Source organism: Anopheles coustani, chromosome 3 (assembly GCF_943734705.1).
Source record: "Anopheles coustani chromosome 3, idAnoCousDA_361_x.2, whole genome shotgun sequence".
Taxonomy (NCBI): domain Eukaryota; kingdom Metazoa; phylum Arthropoda; class Insecta; order Diptera; family Culicidae; genus Anopheles; species Anopheles coustani.
The window spans coordinates 53,549,221-53,567,555 of NC_071288.1; the positions used below are offsets into that span (position 1 = coordinate 53,549,221).

At 43.2% G+C, this 18,335-nt stretch overlaps 3 protein-coding genes across 3 annotated transcripts; 1 reads left to right on the forward strand and 2 right to left on the reverse strand.

Annotated features, from left to right (window-relative positions):
• Positions 1-3,150: 3,150 nt before the first annotated feature.
• LOC131262815 (uncharacterized) lies at positions 3,151-4,222 on the forward strand. Its single transcript, XM_058264898.1, has 2 exons — positions 3,151-3,266; positions 3,352-4,222. The coding sequence occupies exons 1-2, from the start codon at positions 3,151-3,153 to the stop codon at positions 4,220-4,222; spliced, it is 987 nt and encodes a 328-aa protein (XP_058120881.1).
• A 2,041-nt stretch (positions 4,223-6,263) lies between these two features.
• LOC131262825 (lysine--tRNA ligase-like) lies at positions 6,264-7,838 on the reverse strand. The gene has a single exon (XM_058264910.1). It carries the CDS (start codon positions 7,836-7,838, stop codon positions 6,264-6,266), a length of 1,575 nt encoding a protein of 524 aa, XP_058120893.1.
• A 6,702-nt stretch (positions 7,839-14,540) lies between these two features.
• LOC131272034 (WD repeat-containing protein 6) lies at positions 14,541-17,939 on the reverse strand. The gene is made up of 3 exons (XM_058273645.1): positions 17,879-17,939; positions 17,040-17,798; positions 14,541-16,974 (listed from the first exon to the last, which is right to left on the reverse strand). The coding sequence occupies exons 1-3, from the start codon at positions 17,937-17,939 to the stop codon at positions 14,705-14,707; spliced, it is 3,090 nt and encodes a 1,029-aa protein (XP_058129628.1). The 3' UTR covers positions 14,541-14,704.
• Positions 17,940-18,335: the final 396 nt, after the last annotated feature.

An 18,335-nucleotide genomic window follows, 5' to 3' on the forward strand; every position in this document is an offset into this window, starting at 1 on the left:
TCATGATAACGATGATGTTTTGCTAATTTTCCCGATATCAAACCATCATAGCCATAATCGAGCCGTTCTCGAAATGGAACTCGAAAATTCGGTAAATCATCAGCTAATCTCCATTCTCGGTTCTCGACACATGATCGGTGCCTTGATTCTAAAACATAGGGAGGAGAAGGAGGTTGGATGGGGCGGGGATCGCAATAAAATAAGCATAAAATTCTTCCGACCCGCGCACTACTTGAATCCCGAAACCGTGGCGAACCAATGCCAAATTGAATTTTCTTTCTACGTCGCTAGAACCGGTGTGTGGTAGGTCTTCGGGACAGACACATTGCCAATGCCCACGTAGAAAATGTAGCAGACTGGAATGTGGAATGTTTGTTTTCTTGCCCATTTATGGCCGGCTTCGTTGTGGTTAGCCTTTCCATTTTCTTTGCATGTTTTTTCCCGGCCACATGCTCTTCTCATCCAATGTCGCTTTGTGCGTTCGGTACGCCGTTGGTTGTCGGTTTTTTCTTCATTTCGATGCTCGTTGGATTCAATAATTGGATTTGTGCTGATACAGGGAATGGTTTGTCCGTTTTTTCGAGCTCAAAAGAGTACACAACGCCTTGCAAGCATCAAATAAGGATGTTAGATCCTCCTGCAAGTCGGACTGAAAATTGTCGAAAAAATTGCTTCTTCGTCTCCGACTCTGGAGCGTGCCACCTCTATCGATCTCGATAGTTTGTCAAACTATAACTTCCATTGTGTGCCATTTCATCCGGTTCGTCGATTCGGTGTAACGGAGTTATAATTAGATTTAACCAAAACCGCCAGCCATCGGCTACCGCACCACAGTGGCTAATCGATGTATTAATTTAGACAATGTCAGCGCACTCGGTTTTCCGATGCCGGCCCACTCCATGGCGACCATGGACACCCCGTGGATGGTTTTGAAGTTATTTAGAAAGTGGTAGTATGGCACTGCGCTGAGGGGCCACCGGGAGGCCACATCGCTGGCTGCGTTTCGAGAGTTAAATCCCAGCAATGTCGGTACTAATTCGCTTAGGCACACCCTAGTACCGACACAGGTGTCCGGAAGGTTGGGACCGAATTTTGGTCGGTCACTTTTGACAGATCCTCTTTGAGGTTAGCGCAAGCAGTACTTTTGTGTGTTGTTCTGTTTGTGACTTTATTCGTGACGAAGGCAGACACAACACACCGTGGGTTATGATAGACGGAGTCCGCCATCAATTGCGCAAATGGGAGAACTGTAACATATGACGTCGACGTAACCACCAGTCAGTTATTTGTGGCGGTATGGAATGCGCAGTACATTTGCAATGTTTGGCTCTCTCTATCTCTCTCTATCTCTCTCTTTCTCTCTCTATCTCTCCACATTATCAGACTGGGAATTCAGGCAGATAACATCGCATTTGGTGTAAAAATAAGATTTGAGAATTGAGTTGAGTGTGTATGCTAACTCAACTCAATTCGCGACAGGTAATGCGTGAGTGATAAGGTATTTAGGTGATCAAAGGGGGCTATGATACTCATATAATTTGATGTGTTAAGTCCAAACCGCTTGGAACGTCTAAAAAGATACGTCACGAGTCTATTCATGGAGAAAATATCCGTTTAAATAGCCGTACCAATAGTAGGAATGAAACAAAAAAACGTGGTAAAACAAAAACACAAAAAGTTTCAAATGTGTTCCACTGTGCGCGAAGTCCTACCATGACGGCGAACGTTGTGTTTGCGGGCTTAATGTGCGTACCTAATTCAATAAGTCACGGCTTGATGCATTCATCTCTGGGAAGTGTTCGAACGTTTGACTGATCGAGCGGGGTTTGGGTTTTGCCACCGGATTTCGTCAAATTCCAGCAACGCCCGCAATTCGGGGACTACCCCACGTGCGCCGCCTGGGGCCTGGGGGCTATTGGTCGATGCAACATTACGGCCCGGTCTATTGCGTACCAAGATAGGGCAGTAGGATTAGAGCAGCGGCCGGTTTTTCGTCAACGACGAGCGGTGGTCAACTTCCTGCTCGCTCGATGCGGCTCCACATTTCGGCCACGCACTGTTTGCCATCGTCGTTTAGTAGTCGTCAGCTGTCACTTTCGACACCTCCTCCATTTTGTCGCTTATTGCCTGATTAAATGCGTGAGTTTGTTTTTCGGTGTTGGTGTTTTGGAAGTTTCTGATGAATCTTGAAGCGTTCCGTCTCAGCCGATGCCGACGGCCTTGGCTGGTTTATGAAAGCAATCAAACAATTACCCGTACGTGCTGGCGGTTTGGATATTGTCGTTCATCAATGAAGTAGGTTAAGAAACTGGTTTGTACCGGGAAGCGGTTGCTCAGTGCAAGATTGATGTGTTACACCTGAACTGTTTTGCTTTAAATAGTTCGAACTTACAAATTTTCTTTCTTAAGTTTGAAATTATGAAAAAATATACAGAGTGGAAAAAGAATCCGATACGCATGTGCAACATACTTTCAAAATAAAAAACTCCAAAAAGTGGGCAAAAAATGCAATATTTTTACTAGACATTGTGACACTAACACTAGAGTACATTGCTTTGGAAATTCGCCCGAATGCTTGTTAGGAGTCATTTTGACCGCTATTATTAAAATAACTTCGCTATGTTGGAAGAATTTTCAAATCCGTAAACTGTTACTTGTTAGTATATTTGTTGACTGTCTTTTGCCGTTTTTAAATTGTTTGATGTAAAACTTCATCATTCCGCTAGCTCGGTGTAAAGCAAAAAAGATTTTTGAACCTTTTCAACTTTTATTTTTTTCAAACATGTATCATGTAAATTTAAAACATAATCTTTGAGGCAAATTAATGGCGTCATTTGTAATTGCAAAAATATGATTTTATTTTTGAAATGTTCCTCAACTCAACTATCTTTCTAGCGCACACTTTTACCTGGATTTACATCATAGATTTTGAATACATAAAAGCTGCAACTCAATTTCGACCGTTTCTGCCTTACACCGAGCTAGCGGAATGATTAAGAAATGCATGGTAAAACCAAAAACGTCTAAAGATAGTCAACAAATATACTAAAAAGGTTAAGCTAATAGTTTACGGATTTGAAAAATGTTCAAAAATAGTGAAGTTATTACTCTTGCTGGCAATGATTGAAATATAACTTAATTTTATCTGAAATGCCTTTGCAGGTAACGATTGTCGGCTGCTACCGACCGCTTGTACAATCGTACAACGTAGCGGAACACAGACTGGACTACATCAAACTGGGCGAAGGTCGTGAGTATAACTATCAGTAAGTGCAGCGACAAGATGCTAAATGAGGTGCTGGTAAAAAAAACTACCGTTTACAATGTCCAAACAATCTTTCCTCGCAACAGCTACAACGATGGCGTTTCGTCCGGGTTTGATAAGCGCAAGTTCTACAAGCGCCCGCAGGCCTTCAACTTCAAGCAGCCATACACATTCAAAAACTTCCCATCTCCGGTCGAGCAGATCGCCACGAACGAGTTCCAGTCCCATGTCCCCGAGCAGGCGTCCTACGTGAAGCAGGAAAGTTTACTGCCTGTGTACGAATCGCACGAGAAGAGCGTCCACTATGTGCCGGTGGACTATTCCTTGCCGAAGGCAACCGCTGCCACCACTTCCGCCGGAGGGCACAGCCAGCCGCGACCATCGCCCCCGTATTCTGGCAATCTGGCAGAGCGGGTCATCCAGATGATCCATTTGCGCCATCCGTCAAGTGCACACAACGTCAGTGGGGCGAGTGGGTCAACCGGTAGCGTGGTGCATTTCCCACCCACCGGTACGCAGTATCACCACCAGCAGCACCCGGGCAGCTATCAGTATTTCAATGCACATCCAGCACCACCGAGCTACGAGCTCGTGCGGCCCATCAACAATTTCCCTCCACCGAGGCCTTACCTTGCGCCAGCCTTAACGACCACCAAGGCCCCGTACGTCGCGCCGTTTTTGCTAAAAACATCGACGTCCACGACGACGACGACCCCTGTTCCGGCCGTGGCACCGGGTAAAAGGCCAGGACAGGCACCGACCGTACGACCCCCGTACGTGGCACCAGCCGTCACCAACGACCCGCTCCTCAACTCGGTTTCCCTCGCCAACCAGCTCAAGTACACCTCGACTCGACCAGCCACGTCCAACGGTGCCGCCGGTGCGAACTCGCAACAACCCTACGAACCCGAGTTCGACATCGACATTCGGATCGATCTGCGCGACGACTCCGCGTAGGACTGGTCGCATGCTGCTAGCGTAATTTAAGCAAACTATTTTCCTTTTATTTCATAACACAAACACTAGAAATACAACGTTCAGTGCCGAAATCGAATCGTGTGTTTTACTGGAAATTCGGTGGAATTGGGTCAATGCTAGAGGGGTGGGTGGTCGTCTGCCACAGGCTCCCACCCAACGCAATGTTATTTATTTGCTCTCCAAATGTTTTCCCCTTTTCATTTCGAACCACGGTTTTTTTTTATTACTTCCCGCTCGAATCGTCGCCATTCAAGGACAATCTCCCGAACGACATTCACCGTTAGGTCCGTATCCTTTCTGGAATACCAAGACAGTGGTAGTGATACTGATAATTTATATCCAAAGCAAAACAAAAAAGTGTGAAAATAATGTTGAGGATTGATAGACAAGAAACAAACCTTTGGATAGACTTTCTATTTCCAATGTATGTAAATACTGGCAAAATATGTCAAACATATAATTTTTATTTTTCCCAAAAGCCGCGGAGTTTACCGAACCCTGACCAGACGGATGCCAGCATACCATGGTATCAACGTGGAAAAAGTAAATTGGATACCGTGCGCTGGAAAAGGGTCTTGTAATAAGAGATCACGCGCTACGCAGCAAATGGCTACAATTACGAGCCATCCTGCGCCACGTTCGCGTTACGTAGCAGTAACACCAAGTCAAAAACAAAAAAGAAACGAGATTTATCCGCTCCGTGTCGTTCTGGTTCCGTCCGCCCGGGCGCAATGAGCACGGATCTAGTTACGGTCGTCGTGCTGATGTGTGTTGAGGTTACAGTAAGAGAGCTTGGCGAAAGTAATAGCGGTATCATTATCCTCGCACGATAATGTGCGCACAGAGCCCCGGCCAAAATTCGAGGACTTGTATGAGCCCAACTTCCCACCGGACGATGGCATCAGTTTGTACTCTTCGTGGGTTTGTTTTCCTAACTCGGATGGTACAGGCCCAAGCCATCAGGATGCTGTTAAAAGTAAATCGAACACATTTAGTGTTTACGTGAAATGTGTAAAAAGTAGTTATCAAGGCAGTCAAAACGACATTACAATGTCTTTCTCTTTTGTTCGTATCAATAATTTTCAAATCAAATAAATTTATTCCAACTTCTTCTTGGCGTACGGACCATCTTGGTCATGCCTTGCCACTAAGAGCTTACTAGACTTTTTCCCTTATGTACGTGGATAGTCAGTCTTCTCGTACAGGGGATGCACGGCACTACACGTTCTGAATAATACTGAACTTGTTAAACAAATGCCTATCTTCTACAACATTTTGACGTCAACGTCTACCCCATTATCGACAAACTTCGCTATAGGAACCATATCTTTTAATTTATCAATATTAATTCTACAGCGCTGGATCCCAATAGCTCGATAAGTATATGAAGCAAAACGTCGGTAGGTGATACTGTTCAAAATTTAGTACTCATTTATGTTAGGCTCTGAATACTCAGACGCGCTTGTGTAAGACCTGATTGTTCATATCTCTTTTAAAGACGAGCGTAAGACATTATTCAGCAAACAAGCAACATTTGTCTGAATTAGCTGACATTACTACTGTTACAAATGGTTTGTAGAAACCCTGTAACGGTAGCAGCTTAACGTAACGGGCTGAGTACCAACGGATTATTTTGCCCGTGGAGCTCACGGGCAAAAGGATATAAAGGGGGGCCACAGATGTGGCACACTCAGTGTGAAAAAATAGACCAATAAAGGACTAATTTTTTAGTTTTTCCCACAAAAGAAACTCTCAAAGAATTCCTTTATTTCACACCCACGTTGCGTTTGCAACAACTACTATAGTTGTAAGCGCCAAAAACTATCTAATAAAAAAGATAGTTAAATAGCCTCTAAATGACATACACATAGCAATCTTAATGACATGATAGCAATCATCTATAAAATCTGATGCAGAGAGTAGCCGTAATCAAATTGGTTTTTGAAATTTTTAATTAGGTTTCTTGACCATTGCACAATCGTATGCGTCACGCGACTACTTCCGATGGCGTCTTATCACGTTACTTGGCGCCCTGCGACTGATGATCAGGTTTCATAGCAGGGAACAGCAGGACCTCCTTGATGTTGTTGGTATCGGTCAAGAACATGGTGAAGCGATCGATACCCATACCCCAGCCTCCGGTAGGCGGCAGACCGTACTCCAGAGCCGTGCAGAAGTTCTCGTCCACGAGTTGCGCCTCGTCGTCACCGGCTGCCTTATCCGCCGCCTGCTGCTCAAACCGTTCGCGCTGTACGGCCGGATCGTTCAACTCGGTGTACGCATTGCACACCTCTTGGCGCATTACGAACAGCTCGAAACGTTCGGTCAGACCGAGCTGGCTCCGATGGTACTTGGCCAGTGGGCTCATGATCTGCGGATGGTCGCAGATGAACGTCGGATTGATGCACTGCTCCTCGAGGAATTGGCCAGTGAGCTTGTCGAGGAGACGAGCCGCGGTTCGGGGCGCCTGGCAGTCCACCTGGTGTTGCACGCAAAGGTCGTCAAGGAACTGGCGCGCCGCGTCCGTGTGCAGCTCCGTTGCGGCTGGGAACTTTACCTTCAAGATCTCTTCGAGCGACTCGATCATAGAGAGGCGCCTGAATGGTGGCGTAAAATCGATCACGTACTCCTTGCCCTGTCGACCATTCGGGTGGTACTTGATCTGGTACGTGCCGTGGATGGCGTGTACCATACTCGACAGCAGCCGCTCGGTAATCTCCATCAGGTCATGATAGTCCGCGTACGCCATGTAGAACTCGCAAGTGGTGAATTCCGGATTGTGTGTCAGGTCGATTCCTTCATTGCGGAACTGCCGACCTATCTCGTACACTCGATCCAAGCCCCCGACGGTCAGCATTTTGAGGTAGAGTTCGGGTGCGATACGAAGAAATAAATCCATGTTCAGCTCGTTGTGATGCGTGATAAAAGGTTTTGCCGATGCACCCCCGGCAATCATGTTCATCATGGGTGTCTCCACCTCGAGAAACCCGAGGCCATCGAAGAACTTGCGGATGTAGCTGATTATCTGCGCCCGCACGGTGAAGATACGCCGCACATTGTTGTTCATGATCAGGTCGAGGTACCGTTTGCGGAATCGCGTTTCCTTGTCCTTGAATCCGTAGTGCTGATGGGGCAGCATGTGCAGGCAAGGTGCCAACAACTTAACACGCCGAGGGACAACCGATAGCTCCCCTTTCTTCGTGCGAGCTGGAACACCCGTCACTCCGATTATGTCGCCCCGTCTCAACCTGGCCGTTTCTTCGCTGAACAACGTCTCTGACTCGTACAGACTCGCATTGGCCATGATCTGAACTTTCAAGCCCTCGCCATGAATGTCGTAGAAAAGAAGCTTTGAGCTGGTTTCTCGAATCGAATGGATACGCCCAGCCACACTGACCGTTTCCCCATCACGAGTCTCTCCATCGACTAGATCACCATATTTGGCTAAGAATTCTGTCAAGGTACTCGTGACGTGAAACTTGTGCGGGTAAGGATGCGTCGATTCCGAATTTTTCAGCTCCTTCACTTCACCGCTTCGTATTTTAAAATATTCGTTCGCCTTGATCTCCTGCTCGACTTGGTTTGGTGCAACCATTTCGTCAGTCTGTACTGTAGACGCCATCGTAAAAACTTACACTTCACTGATCGAACCACGAATGTAAAACGAAATGATGAAGGTAGCGTTTATATACTCTCCAGCTTTATCAGACAACAGTCAATGTCGAATAAATCTGGCTGCTTTCTCCGAACCGATAAACTGATAACAAATATAATCAGATGCTCAGCCTCTAAATCCAGATCCCAAGAATGTATTAACACTTTGACTAGGGTGGCTTCTTCGCTCGGCAGCAAAGTTCACTGCCCCGAACACCGTATTATACTAGTATGAAATCCTTACGAATAACTCTGATAACAAAATTAAAGGAAACGTGATTCGTGTGAATTTTCAATTCATTTTGCGTTTTATCGTATGTCATGGGGAATCGTGTGTCAACTAAGTCTGCAAAATTGATCCATCCTGAGAATTTTGTACACTGCTATCTTTATCCCATACGAAACCCATAGATTAAAATGGCGTCGTTTTATCAACCCACATGTCTTCCGCTTTTAGTGAGAATTTCATTCAAAACTCAGTCGTTCGTAAAACCGGGGGTGAGTCAGACTCAAGATTCGATCCCACACTTCAGGTGGTATTTTCTCGCGCTACCGCTGCGCCATGTGCCGCAGGGCCATGTGCCCTCAAAAATGATTAAGTTGGAGCGATTTTTTTCTCTAAGTATTGTTATATTGAAATCGTATTCAATTCTTGTTTATTATGATGAATTATATTTATTTATTATTTGATCCCATTTAGCCAAAAACTGTCCAGAAAGCATCCAGAGAGAGTATTACAAAAGTGCTCGAACTCAAGTTGTGCTTAGCAATTATAAACCAGAACGCTCAATTTTGTCATGCCTAATTATTTTAATAACAAAACCTAACCTGTAATTATTGCATTTAAACATTAAACTGAAAGGCAAGCCTGAAAGATAAATTAAATGAATGTTCTCTAATTCCTCTACTAATAAGTGAAAAGCTATTCCTCTTCAAGAGTACGCTCGATTTTACATTTTTCTTCGGGTTGGTTTCGAAACATGTTGAGGTAAGAATAAATTGTATATGTTTACATTGTACAGTGCAGTTGTTTTTGCTAATGAAGAATTCATGAGACCTCTGCATACTATCGTGAACGTTATATACCTAACACTGAATACCAAACATTCCTGCCTGGGCCTGACGTGTTACGTACGCGTTCTAAGCCTTTTGGAAGGACAATCCTTACAGCTCAACCTTACACTTCCTCAACCTTCGCTTAAAGAAACATTCTTGTGGCAAAACGAACTGAAACAAAATGGAAAGAGATTCTATCTGGCCGGTGGAAGGATTATTTCCTTTTCGGTTTATTTTTGTTCGCTGACAAGTAATACTAGCAGAGAAGGAAGTGAATTCAACAATTTGAACTGAAAGTCTCCGAACGAGGCAAGGCGATTCAAAATAGCACATTTCATTTGCATAAAATCCGCAGACGACGGGTGCGAGGCTTTTGGGGTTGATCAAATTTTCAGGAGCAGCTACACAAATGATCAAAAGACTTCCTAGAGAGCTTAATATCTCCGGACGTGTCGGTGCCCGCATTGAGAAAATCGATACTGTACGCCAATAGCGGTTTTTTTAGGTGAAACGGGAATGTTGAAGCTTTATTCTAACCCTTGTCAATAATGCCGAGTTCGGCTCAAAGGAGAAGTAAACGGTATATATTTTTTGCTGCTAATCACCAAAAGCAGTGTGACCTTTCAGGTGGGTCAAGCTTGCAGAGAAGGATTCACATTGTGGGAAATTCACTCAACAAAAAGTTATTTCTTTTAACAACAAAAACAATGTTTATGAGTTATTTGAGGCCAGCTGATGTGGTACAGCGCAAAAACAAGATATAGAAAGGTTACACACTTTACTGGGCGTACGTGAGCCGAAGTTAGCGGCGCTTTGACAAAACACACATCGTTAAAGGATGCCCCTCGGGAAAGTCCCTTTTTGCGAGTCCAGCTCGCATAAGCCTGCTGACCGGAGAGCATAGGAGCGACATTGCAAAGTAAAACCAAACCATGCATCGTTCGCAAAAATTAATTGAAAAATAACAACCGTCCGCACCGCAGTGACGTTGGCTTCGGGATAAATTTTGGAAACCACGGTTAGTAAAGTTAAGAATTCAACGTTCCAACGGAATGTTTCCAGTGTTCTTGAAGCTTCTGGCGTGGCTTGACGGTGTAATCGATCATTGTACCGACTTTGGTCGTCCGCATTGTTCGTCATTGTAAGTGTAACATCCGTCTATATTTGTTCGTGTAAAATCCGTCTGCGTTGCCCTTTTTTGGTTTGGAGCTTGTGACGGCAAACGAACTCGAAGCAACAAAAGGTAGGCTATACTTAGCAACCTGCTAACGCTCCCCTTCTTTTACTCCACATAACTTTACTGTATCGGTCCATGTTAGGCCAATCTTTACTCTTCGCGGCACTCAGGGGAGTAATGCGGATAGCATAAAGCCTAGGCGAAATAAACGCAAAATCGTGACGAAAGCAATGGCAGCCGGGTGGCCAGCAAATGAAATCAAATACGTTAATGGCACACGCAACATGGTGCGCCCGGGTAACGATTACTACGTTGATGAAACCTTTTCTGTGGCCCTCGTGCGTGCCGCTGTATGGTGCCGTGGATTAGGCACCAAACAGGAAGCAGAAACAGGATGAATGAAACGTGTGACGTCTTCAAACATACGCGAATTATCGTCCCTTTCTGGTGGACTGTAGAGTAGAGTGCCATTTGTGCACTGCGTCTCCAACATGGAAGAGCTGTCGACACTAGCAGCGGGCGGTAGCGTGGGTCATTCCGCCGGTTACGGCTACTAAAACCTGTTACGACGCTCACTGTGTCTATAAGATTATTTAAAATCGATACCACCATGCTTCGTTTTCTGGCACGCCGGGACAGTCGCCCAAGCTTACGATTACTTATCGCACTAGGTTCGTCCTGCAGGATATGGCGATCCGCTGTTGCAACACGGGTAAACGCTAACCCGAAATGCTAACTTAACTGTCCGCCTGCCAGCGCAAACAAATCTTGTAAAATGCTGACGAAACGAAACAGACGTGAGGCCGTTCGTCTACCCTTTCACTACGCCCAAGGCCGATGGCCACCAGGTAGTGCACTGTTTACATCCCGGATAACGTTTATTTGAACAATAAAGTACACATTTGTTCTACAACCCGTTTCACGCCATCATTAACGAAGGTTCTGCTTCGCAGAGAACATTTCTCATCCTTCTTTTAGAACTGAGATATGTCGTACAGCAGCAGGATGAATTCTCACGCATCCGACTCACATGATGGCCAACATCCTTCTGCCACGCTTTGCCAGAAACGATGGTAAGCTGGAATGATTACTGTGACAATGAAGCAAAGTGGAGTGTTATTGATTTTTGATCGTTGAAATTTTCAACAATCAGTTGTGTTCCCAACAGCGTACTTGCTCGCAGATACACGCCTTTCGGTCGGTCGATGTACGGCCCTGAATAATTCATGTTGAATCAGAGAAGTGGATTATTTTTAAACCAAATTACCCTCATATTCATTATACGCTTAACAGGGTTCCTAAATATAAATTTGTTCTATTGAACGTACTTTTTTCAGCCGAACAGTTTTACGCACGCAGAGGTAAAAACTACTGTTAGCAGAACTCCAAAGGTTATATGCTTTCGGCGATCGAGATGTCCTTTAAAGCTAAGTTGAAATAAATCATATGCAACAAAACCATGTGGCATTTGTGAGCCCACAAAAAAGTGTAAAATTTTATCTTAAAACAACCACCATGCTTCCCGTAACACTCATGTGCTTTTAAATACAATTATTTTTCAAGCAAATTCATTTTATCGTACAACTTAAGAAGTACTCTAGATACACTACTGCTCTTTTGAAGAGTTCAAATACCATCAAATAATTTATTTTAGCATCGCATACTATAAAAATGAGTTGAAACAATTTTTCTAACCTTCTCTTTATCAGATAAATAGTAATCTAAAACGTATCCTTATTTTGTTTACTCTTAGATTAAATTCTCTTCTTGAAAGTTATAAATGGTCTCACACAAAAGGTTACGCTTTATTCTAAGCAAAGCCCCTGATTATGTATCCTATTACAGTACAAAATAAATGCTTTTTCAGATTACAAACATATGTATAACAAAAATAAGAAAACCAGAATTATTGAATATTAAAATACTAGTGACTATACTAGCAATAAAATAGAAAGTTATAAACTTATTTATTATCTTAGTGTTTAAAAATTATGATATGAAAGTAATTTCACATTTTATTTCAACGTATGTAGATAAAACAGAAAGTTTCAAGAAATCATAATTTGTCAAGGAACATTTTATGGGCGATTATGCGATAACTAAAATCGGTGATGACTTTTATTTTATGTTTTTAAGAGCATGAGCCCCCGGCGGCCACTTACGCTACCTATTGTAGTACTTTGTGCACAAGCACAAGTGTAATCTAATTGTTTAAATTTGTTATATTTCATGACACTTTTTTCTCTATACCAGAAAGGATATAAAAATGATCAAAGGTTTAAGATAAATCATAAATGATGGCAAACGACAGACAGAACAACCCTCCGGATACCAATACTTCTTTTGTTATTTCATTCGAACCAGCGAACTTGGACGCTAGGACCATTAAAATAATGTGAGAACTTTCGATTAATGTACCCCCGGAGACGTTGGCGAGCGGACCCACTTTCTTTCATCATACCATGCGATTCAATGGCCGAATGCGGTGGTAGGACATCCTTTTTTTAGCTTTGCTCGTGCCAAACCGGTGATAAAAACCCCAAAATAGCTTACAGAATAAAATGCTAATCACTTACATAAATTTTCCTCTACTGGTACTCCATTACACTCCCTGGCGAAGTAATGGTATAGGCAGCGGGTACCATCGGAGCAGGGAAGTCCATTTGGAAGTGGGATTTAATCGTTCCCCTTTACTTTTCTCCTGCACCAATTACACTTTTTCACCGTACACACTCTAATCGGAACAATGGAAGGATGGGATGAGTTAGTGAATTTTGCAACGCACACAGTTTAAAAAACTAGATTGACAAATTTTGTTGGTGGTCCTAAAATCACTTTCAGTGGCAACAATCCTGCACACCTTCTTGACTTCGCGACGTACACTCTACTACACATTGTGCCATGGCAAACGTTTACAGTTTACGACAGCAGAAGGCGCGAAACTTTTTATTGAAGACCGGGAAGTTCGCCTCGGACCGTACGACAATGTGAGCGGAGCCGAAGTTGGCGAACCCCGAGCACGGTCAAAACACTCGAACCATCAGCAACAGCAGCTGTCGGAACCGTCGTGCGCAGTAAACGGACACGGCACTGGGGAAAAATCCCTTTGCTCCACCGCTGTTCCCCTGTTCGCTTTTCCGTTCTCCTCCGTGCCGATGCTTGTCATCGCTCGTGTCTTACAAAATGCAATGACCAACGTAGCAATACATATACGCCCTTTTCAAGTATAATTTTCGCGAACGGCGGACGTGGAGAACGTTTGTGATGGCAAAGATTTTTATCATCTACACCCGCATATGGAAACTCGAGGAAGGATCAAACGCAACGTAGAGATTATATCCTTGCGTTCGTGAAGCGAACGAAGAGTGAGCAGCCATTGTATCTAAGGGAAGACATACATACATGTACACTATTTGCAGCAATTTTTAACAAACATCCGAAATCGATTACTACTTTGCTTCTGACAGGTGTACTTTTCACTACGCCACAGAACGTACTCTTAGGCAAATATCTTCCGGATGTAAACTAGCAGACTTTCAGCCCACTCTAAGCAACACAGTAGATCGATATAAGCACGCGAAGGTTATTTTCCATTACTCCGTTTCAGAAATGTAGCAACTATTACCCACTTGACTCCCTGACACGTACCCACGACCAAACGCGTTCAAGCAGCAGTTTACTGCCCTGGTCAAGAACTTCTCTTCAACTGAAGAAAATTCCTTCGGAGGACATCGGTTTTTATGTAATCCTGTCGTCGCCACTACTCCGTTTTGCTAGGAACCACGCGTACGCTGGTGCGTATGTCACACACCAACACAAGTAGCCCATGGCCCGAGTTTTCCCGAGAGAAACCCGAGCATTTCGAGCGCGACAGTGGACACTTTTGGTGGAAAACTGCAGCATTGCTGTAGGCAACAACCATCGGGCACAGTAGATCTACTGATGCTTCGAAGCGTCACTTGGTAGTAACTCTGGACAGGTCCGGACTCTTTTTTACAAATTATTTGGTACTTAGCAGGTAGGTATAATAAGTAAAAGTATAAAAGTATAGTACAGCATAAGTATGAATTTAAAGCATGCGGATAGCAAGCTTTTGCGATCCTAATATCAGATTGTTTCTTGTCTGTCTGGAGTGTTTAATAACCTTCACATGAATATACATTTTTTAAACCAGGTAAATTTTGTCCCTAACGTAGTTCTGAATAGACCACTAACGTAGTTAATCTTTAAGCAGATAAATATATTAGGGTTTTCAAACCCAGTAACAGTCGGTATAATTTTAAATCCTTTCTTAAATTTCTATTGATTATTTTTGATTAAATTAATGTGTCTTTTCTTTCGTTTCCACAAACATAGTAACATAACACAATTAAAATGGTTAGTTAAATTGTTAAAAAAAGGTTAAGTAATAATCTTTACTTTTATTTTTTAATCTCGTGAGCTATTCAAAAGAATCGTGGATAGTTGAAACGGATTACTATCTAGAAATTTTTCTTTAAAGCTATTTAAACATATTGCACTTTTTAAAGCTTAATAGTATCTCGTCTCATATGCTCATACTCCTGCCACACGTATTAGAAACCTTCCAGGGTCAAAATTTCAATTCCACAACCGTAGACAATTATTTGGTTACCTTCCCGTATGTACGATAATCCTTTTACATCCGCTACGCACGTGTTAGTACTGCTGATCATTTCAAGTTTTGAGTAACCGGTAAAACCCGTCACATAGATACGCTGGTCAATTCCCACGCTTATCATTTTATCTTCATCAAGCAACTTAATTCCAGTCACTTGGGCAGTGTGCAGATATTTTTCGCATAGGCTATGAACTATTTCTATCTGAAATTTATCTTCCACCAAAGTTATTTTAAACAAAGATACAGTGAGTGACTGATCATCGCCTCCAGTGGCAAATTGAAGCATATCGGAGTTGACACATTTAAAATCAACGGAATTTATGCCACTACTATGAAGACGATGTCGATAGAAGGGTTCAACAGTGTTTGAGGCATCCCAGAAACATAAATATCCATCCGTAGCCATAGTAATGAAAAGAGACTTACCATTCATAACTACGCTGATCACTTTCAGAATGCATCTGCCGTAGAATGTTTCACACACTGGTTCAAGTGACCACTGATCATTGGTGCTGTTTATATTGTAGATCCTAACAAACCCGTCCGAACAACCGAATACTAGCCGTTCACTTCCGATGAAGGTGGCGCACATGAATTTCGTTTCTGGATCGACGTTCGATCGACGGTTCAACTTCCATCGGCTGCGCTCGGAGTCTGATTCCAGTAGCATGTAGGTGCACTCTTGTTTTACGCGGAAACTTTTTAATTCGACACTGATAATGCAGATTTGCGCGCGTCCACCGGCGGAAACAATTATCAAACGGCCATCTTCGTATTGTTCTTTTACCACTATCGCCTTGATGCTGGATATGTGATTGAAAACGTATTTGCGCGGTTCTTCTAACAACTCGCCCTGAACATATGTGTTTATTCGTAAAATATTATCTTCACCCCCTGAAATGACTAAACGAGAATCGCCACGATGGGCAACATGCAAAGCATTGCATGCTCTCGTATGCCAATCGCAACGAGGCAGACATAGTGCACTTCCAACATGGCGTTGAAGAGTATATTGCATTTTCTTCAATTTTTTATGTTGAATAAACGTAAAGGTAAACGTGTCCGAAGGCTCATCGTAATAGTAATCCCAGCAACGGTGCCCTCCACCGCAATCAAATTGTGTGTAAACTACATTCCGATTGTCGGACATCACAAAATGGGCATCGTTGAATCCAAGATGAAATCTTTCACTGCGGAGTAAAACTGTACGATCGATCCAGCTAATAACCGTTTTGGATGAGTTAAGGCTGATCAATAATTTCTTCGCACTGTCGACAAATAGTTCACAAATCCGACTGTCATGACCAGTTGTTAAAAGCACATACCCTGCATTTTGTTCCTGGCTCTCTTCTGCGACAGTAATCGACGTTATACCAAACTTTCCGTGAACGTTAGATAATTTGAACGTAGGATCTACCGTTTTTCTATCGAAAAGGTACAAATGTCCAGATCTGTCGGCCACCAACAGAAGCGTATCATTCAAGGCGCGATAGGCGGTCAGCCAGCGTTCAGCTGACTTTGGAATTCTGAGAAACGAAATGACACAAGTTAGCAGCTCATCCATAACTAGGCATCGCCCGCTAGCATAACATATTGCCACCGTTTTCGACCGTTCACAGTAGTTCAAAGATCTTATTGTTCCGTTTTGTAAGTGTTCGTCTTCTTCATTTAGGTATGCTTTACTAGTAAAACTACCAACCTCTACTGTGTTAAGGAAGGTAAGTCCTTGCGGTATAATCTCGTACAGATAAATATTGCATCCACCAGCTAGGTAGAGAAAACATCCGCCAACCTCTACGATGCTGCATTTAAAATTCTCAAATCTTTCGAGAGAATCTATGTGCGTACCAGTGTTATCCAGAACGACTACACGATTTTTGTTCGTTATGCCTATTGTCGATCCAAGTGGTGTGAAACGGACTTTTGCCAGATGCTCATTTGGTGGTAATTTTGGGCTGATATCAACCAACACCGATTGGTCTAAGGCAGTATATTGGCAGTTTTCTTCCATCCACCGACGAACGTCGTATTTGTGTATATTACCATTGCTTGCAGTGATGAATATGGTCGATGTTTCCACATCGTAGTCCATACACCATAGCGTAGGACCATCGTCCAAACGTTTTTTCAACAAAAGATCTCCGTCGGTATTCCATAGGCACAGATGAGCGTCTTCTCCGATCGAGGCAACGAGGGTTCGTTTGTCTACAATGGTTAATAGTACTGATTAAATTTTCTTTATGCTTATAATTTAAATATCATGTTCTCACCGTTCTGTATTATACGACACTGAAACACTCTTGCGGTGTGGGCAAAACAATATCGCTCTTCACGTAGCTTTACGGAAGTGTCATCTCTGCTTACGGATGCTTTCAAATCTAGCCTCCAAAATTTGATCGATCGATCGTCCGAAGTGGTAGTTAGCAAACCGGAGCCAAGGTCGCAGGCGATCGAAAATATGACTCCATTGTGTGCCGCAACGCTCTTCAGCACCTTACCACGGTGCTCACCGGAAACGTACCATACTAACAATAATCCAAGTGCGGTTCCTGAAAAGCACACTGCTTGCTCCCAGCTATGGCCGACGAGAGTGGAGCAGTAAAGCGTAGAACCATCGTCGCAGGCAGATTTTTCAGCCAGTTTCCAGATCAGAGATTCATTTCCGCCACTACGGTGTAAGCATACAGCTACGCCGTGACATGTAACAATGCACAGTTCGGTTGGTGAAAGAAGTGAAATAGAACTGATCCAATCATTCGCCCGCCTTCGGACGTGTGGTACTGGATGTAGGCACGTGTCTTCCGGAATTACAATTCTTACGCATTCAGGAACAAATTGATGGGTAGTACAGTTCAACATTAGAGTGTATGCTTCGCGACCGGCATGAAATACTATCAGATATGTGTCATCTTCGATAGAACATTTTTCTATACCGTGTATTTTGTCTTTCAGCCGTGGTACAGGAGCAAACTTGTGTTTCGTATCTCCGTTAGCGGTCAGATAAACTAACAGCAACTGATTACCAACCGCTAAAATTATGATAAATAACTAAATTAAAGTTGACATTCTCGGCAAAGGAGCAGTAGTCTTAAATACTTATTTCTCGTACCAACGAGCAGATTTTCTCTGCATAACACCCGAATGGCGACAGAATCAACAAGAACACGCATTTCACACACCGGCTGCTGCGATAATGGCCATCATGGCGTCTTGATTTGAAAGATACAACTAACTCGGTAGAGGTCCAATCTGCACCCAGCAGGTTCGTACAGTTCCATATCCAACGATACTTTGACAGCTCATTTAGCTAGGTCCGACTTTGTGTTCACGGACCGTTTACCATCTGTGGATTGTTGCATGTGTTGATCATAAGTTTTACTGTTTTAAGTTAGTTAAATAATTATTATAAATGATAATAAAGTATAAACACAATGGTTTGTGAATTGATCTTTATTCAATATCGGAAATAAAATAATTTGTCTATACAGCAGACCTTGGGAAATGTAAATAACTACTTCGTTTATCATTTTAACAATCGTTTAAAATACTAACATGCTCAGAACTTC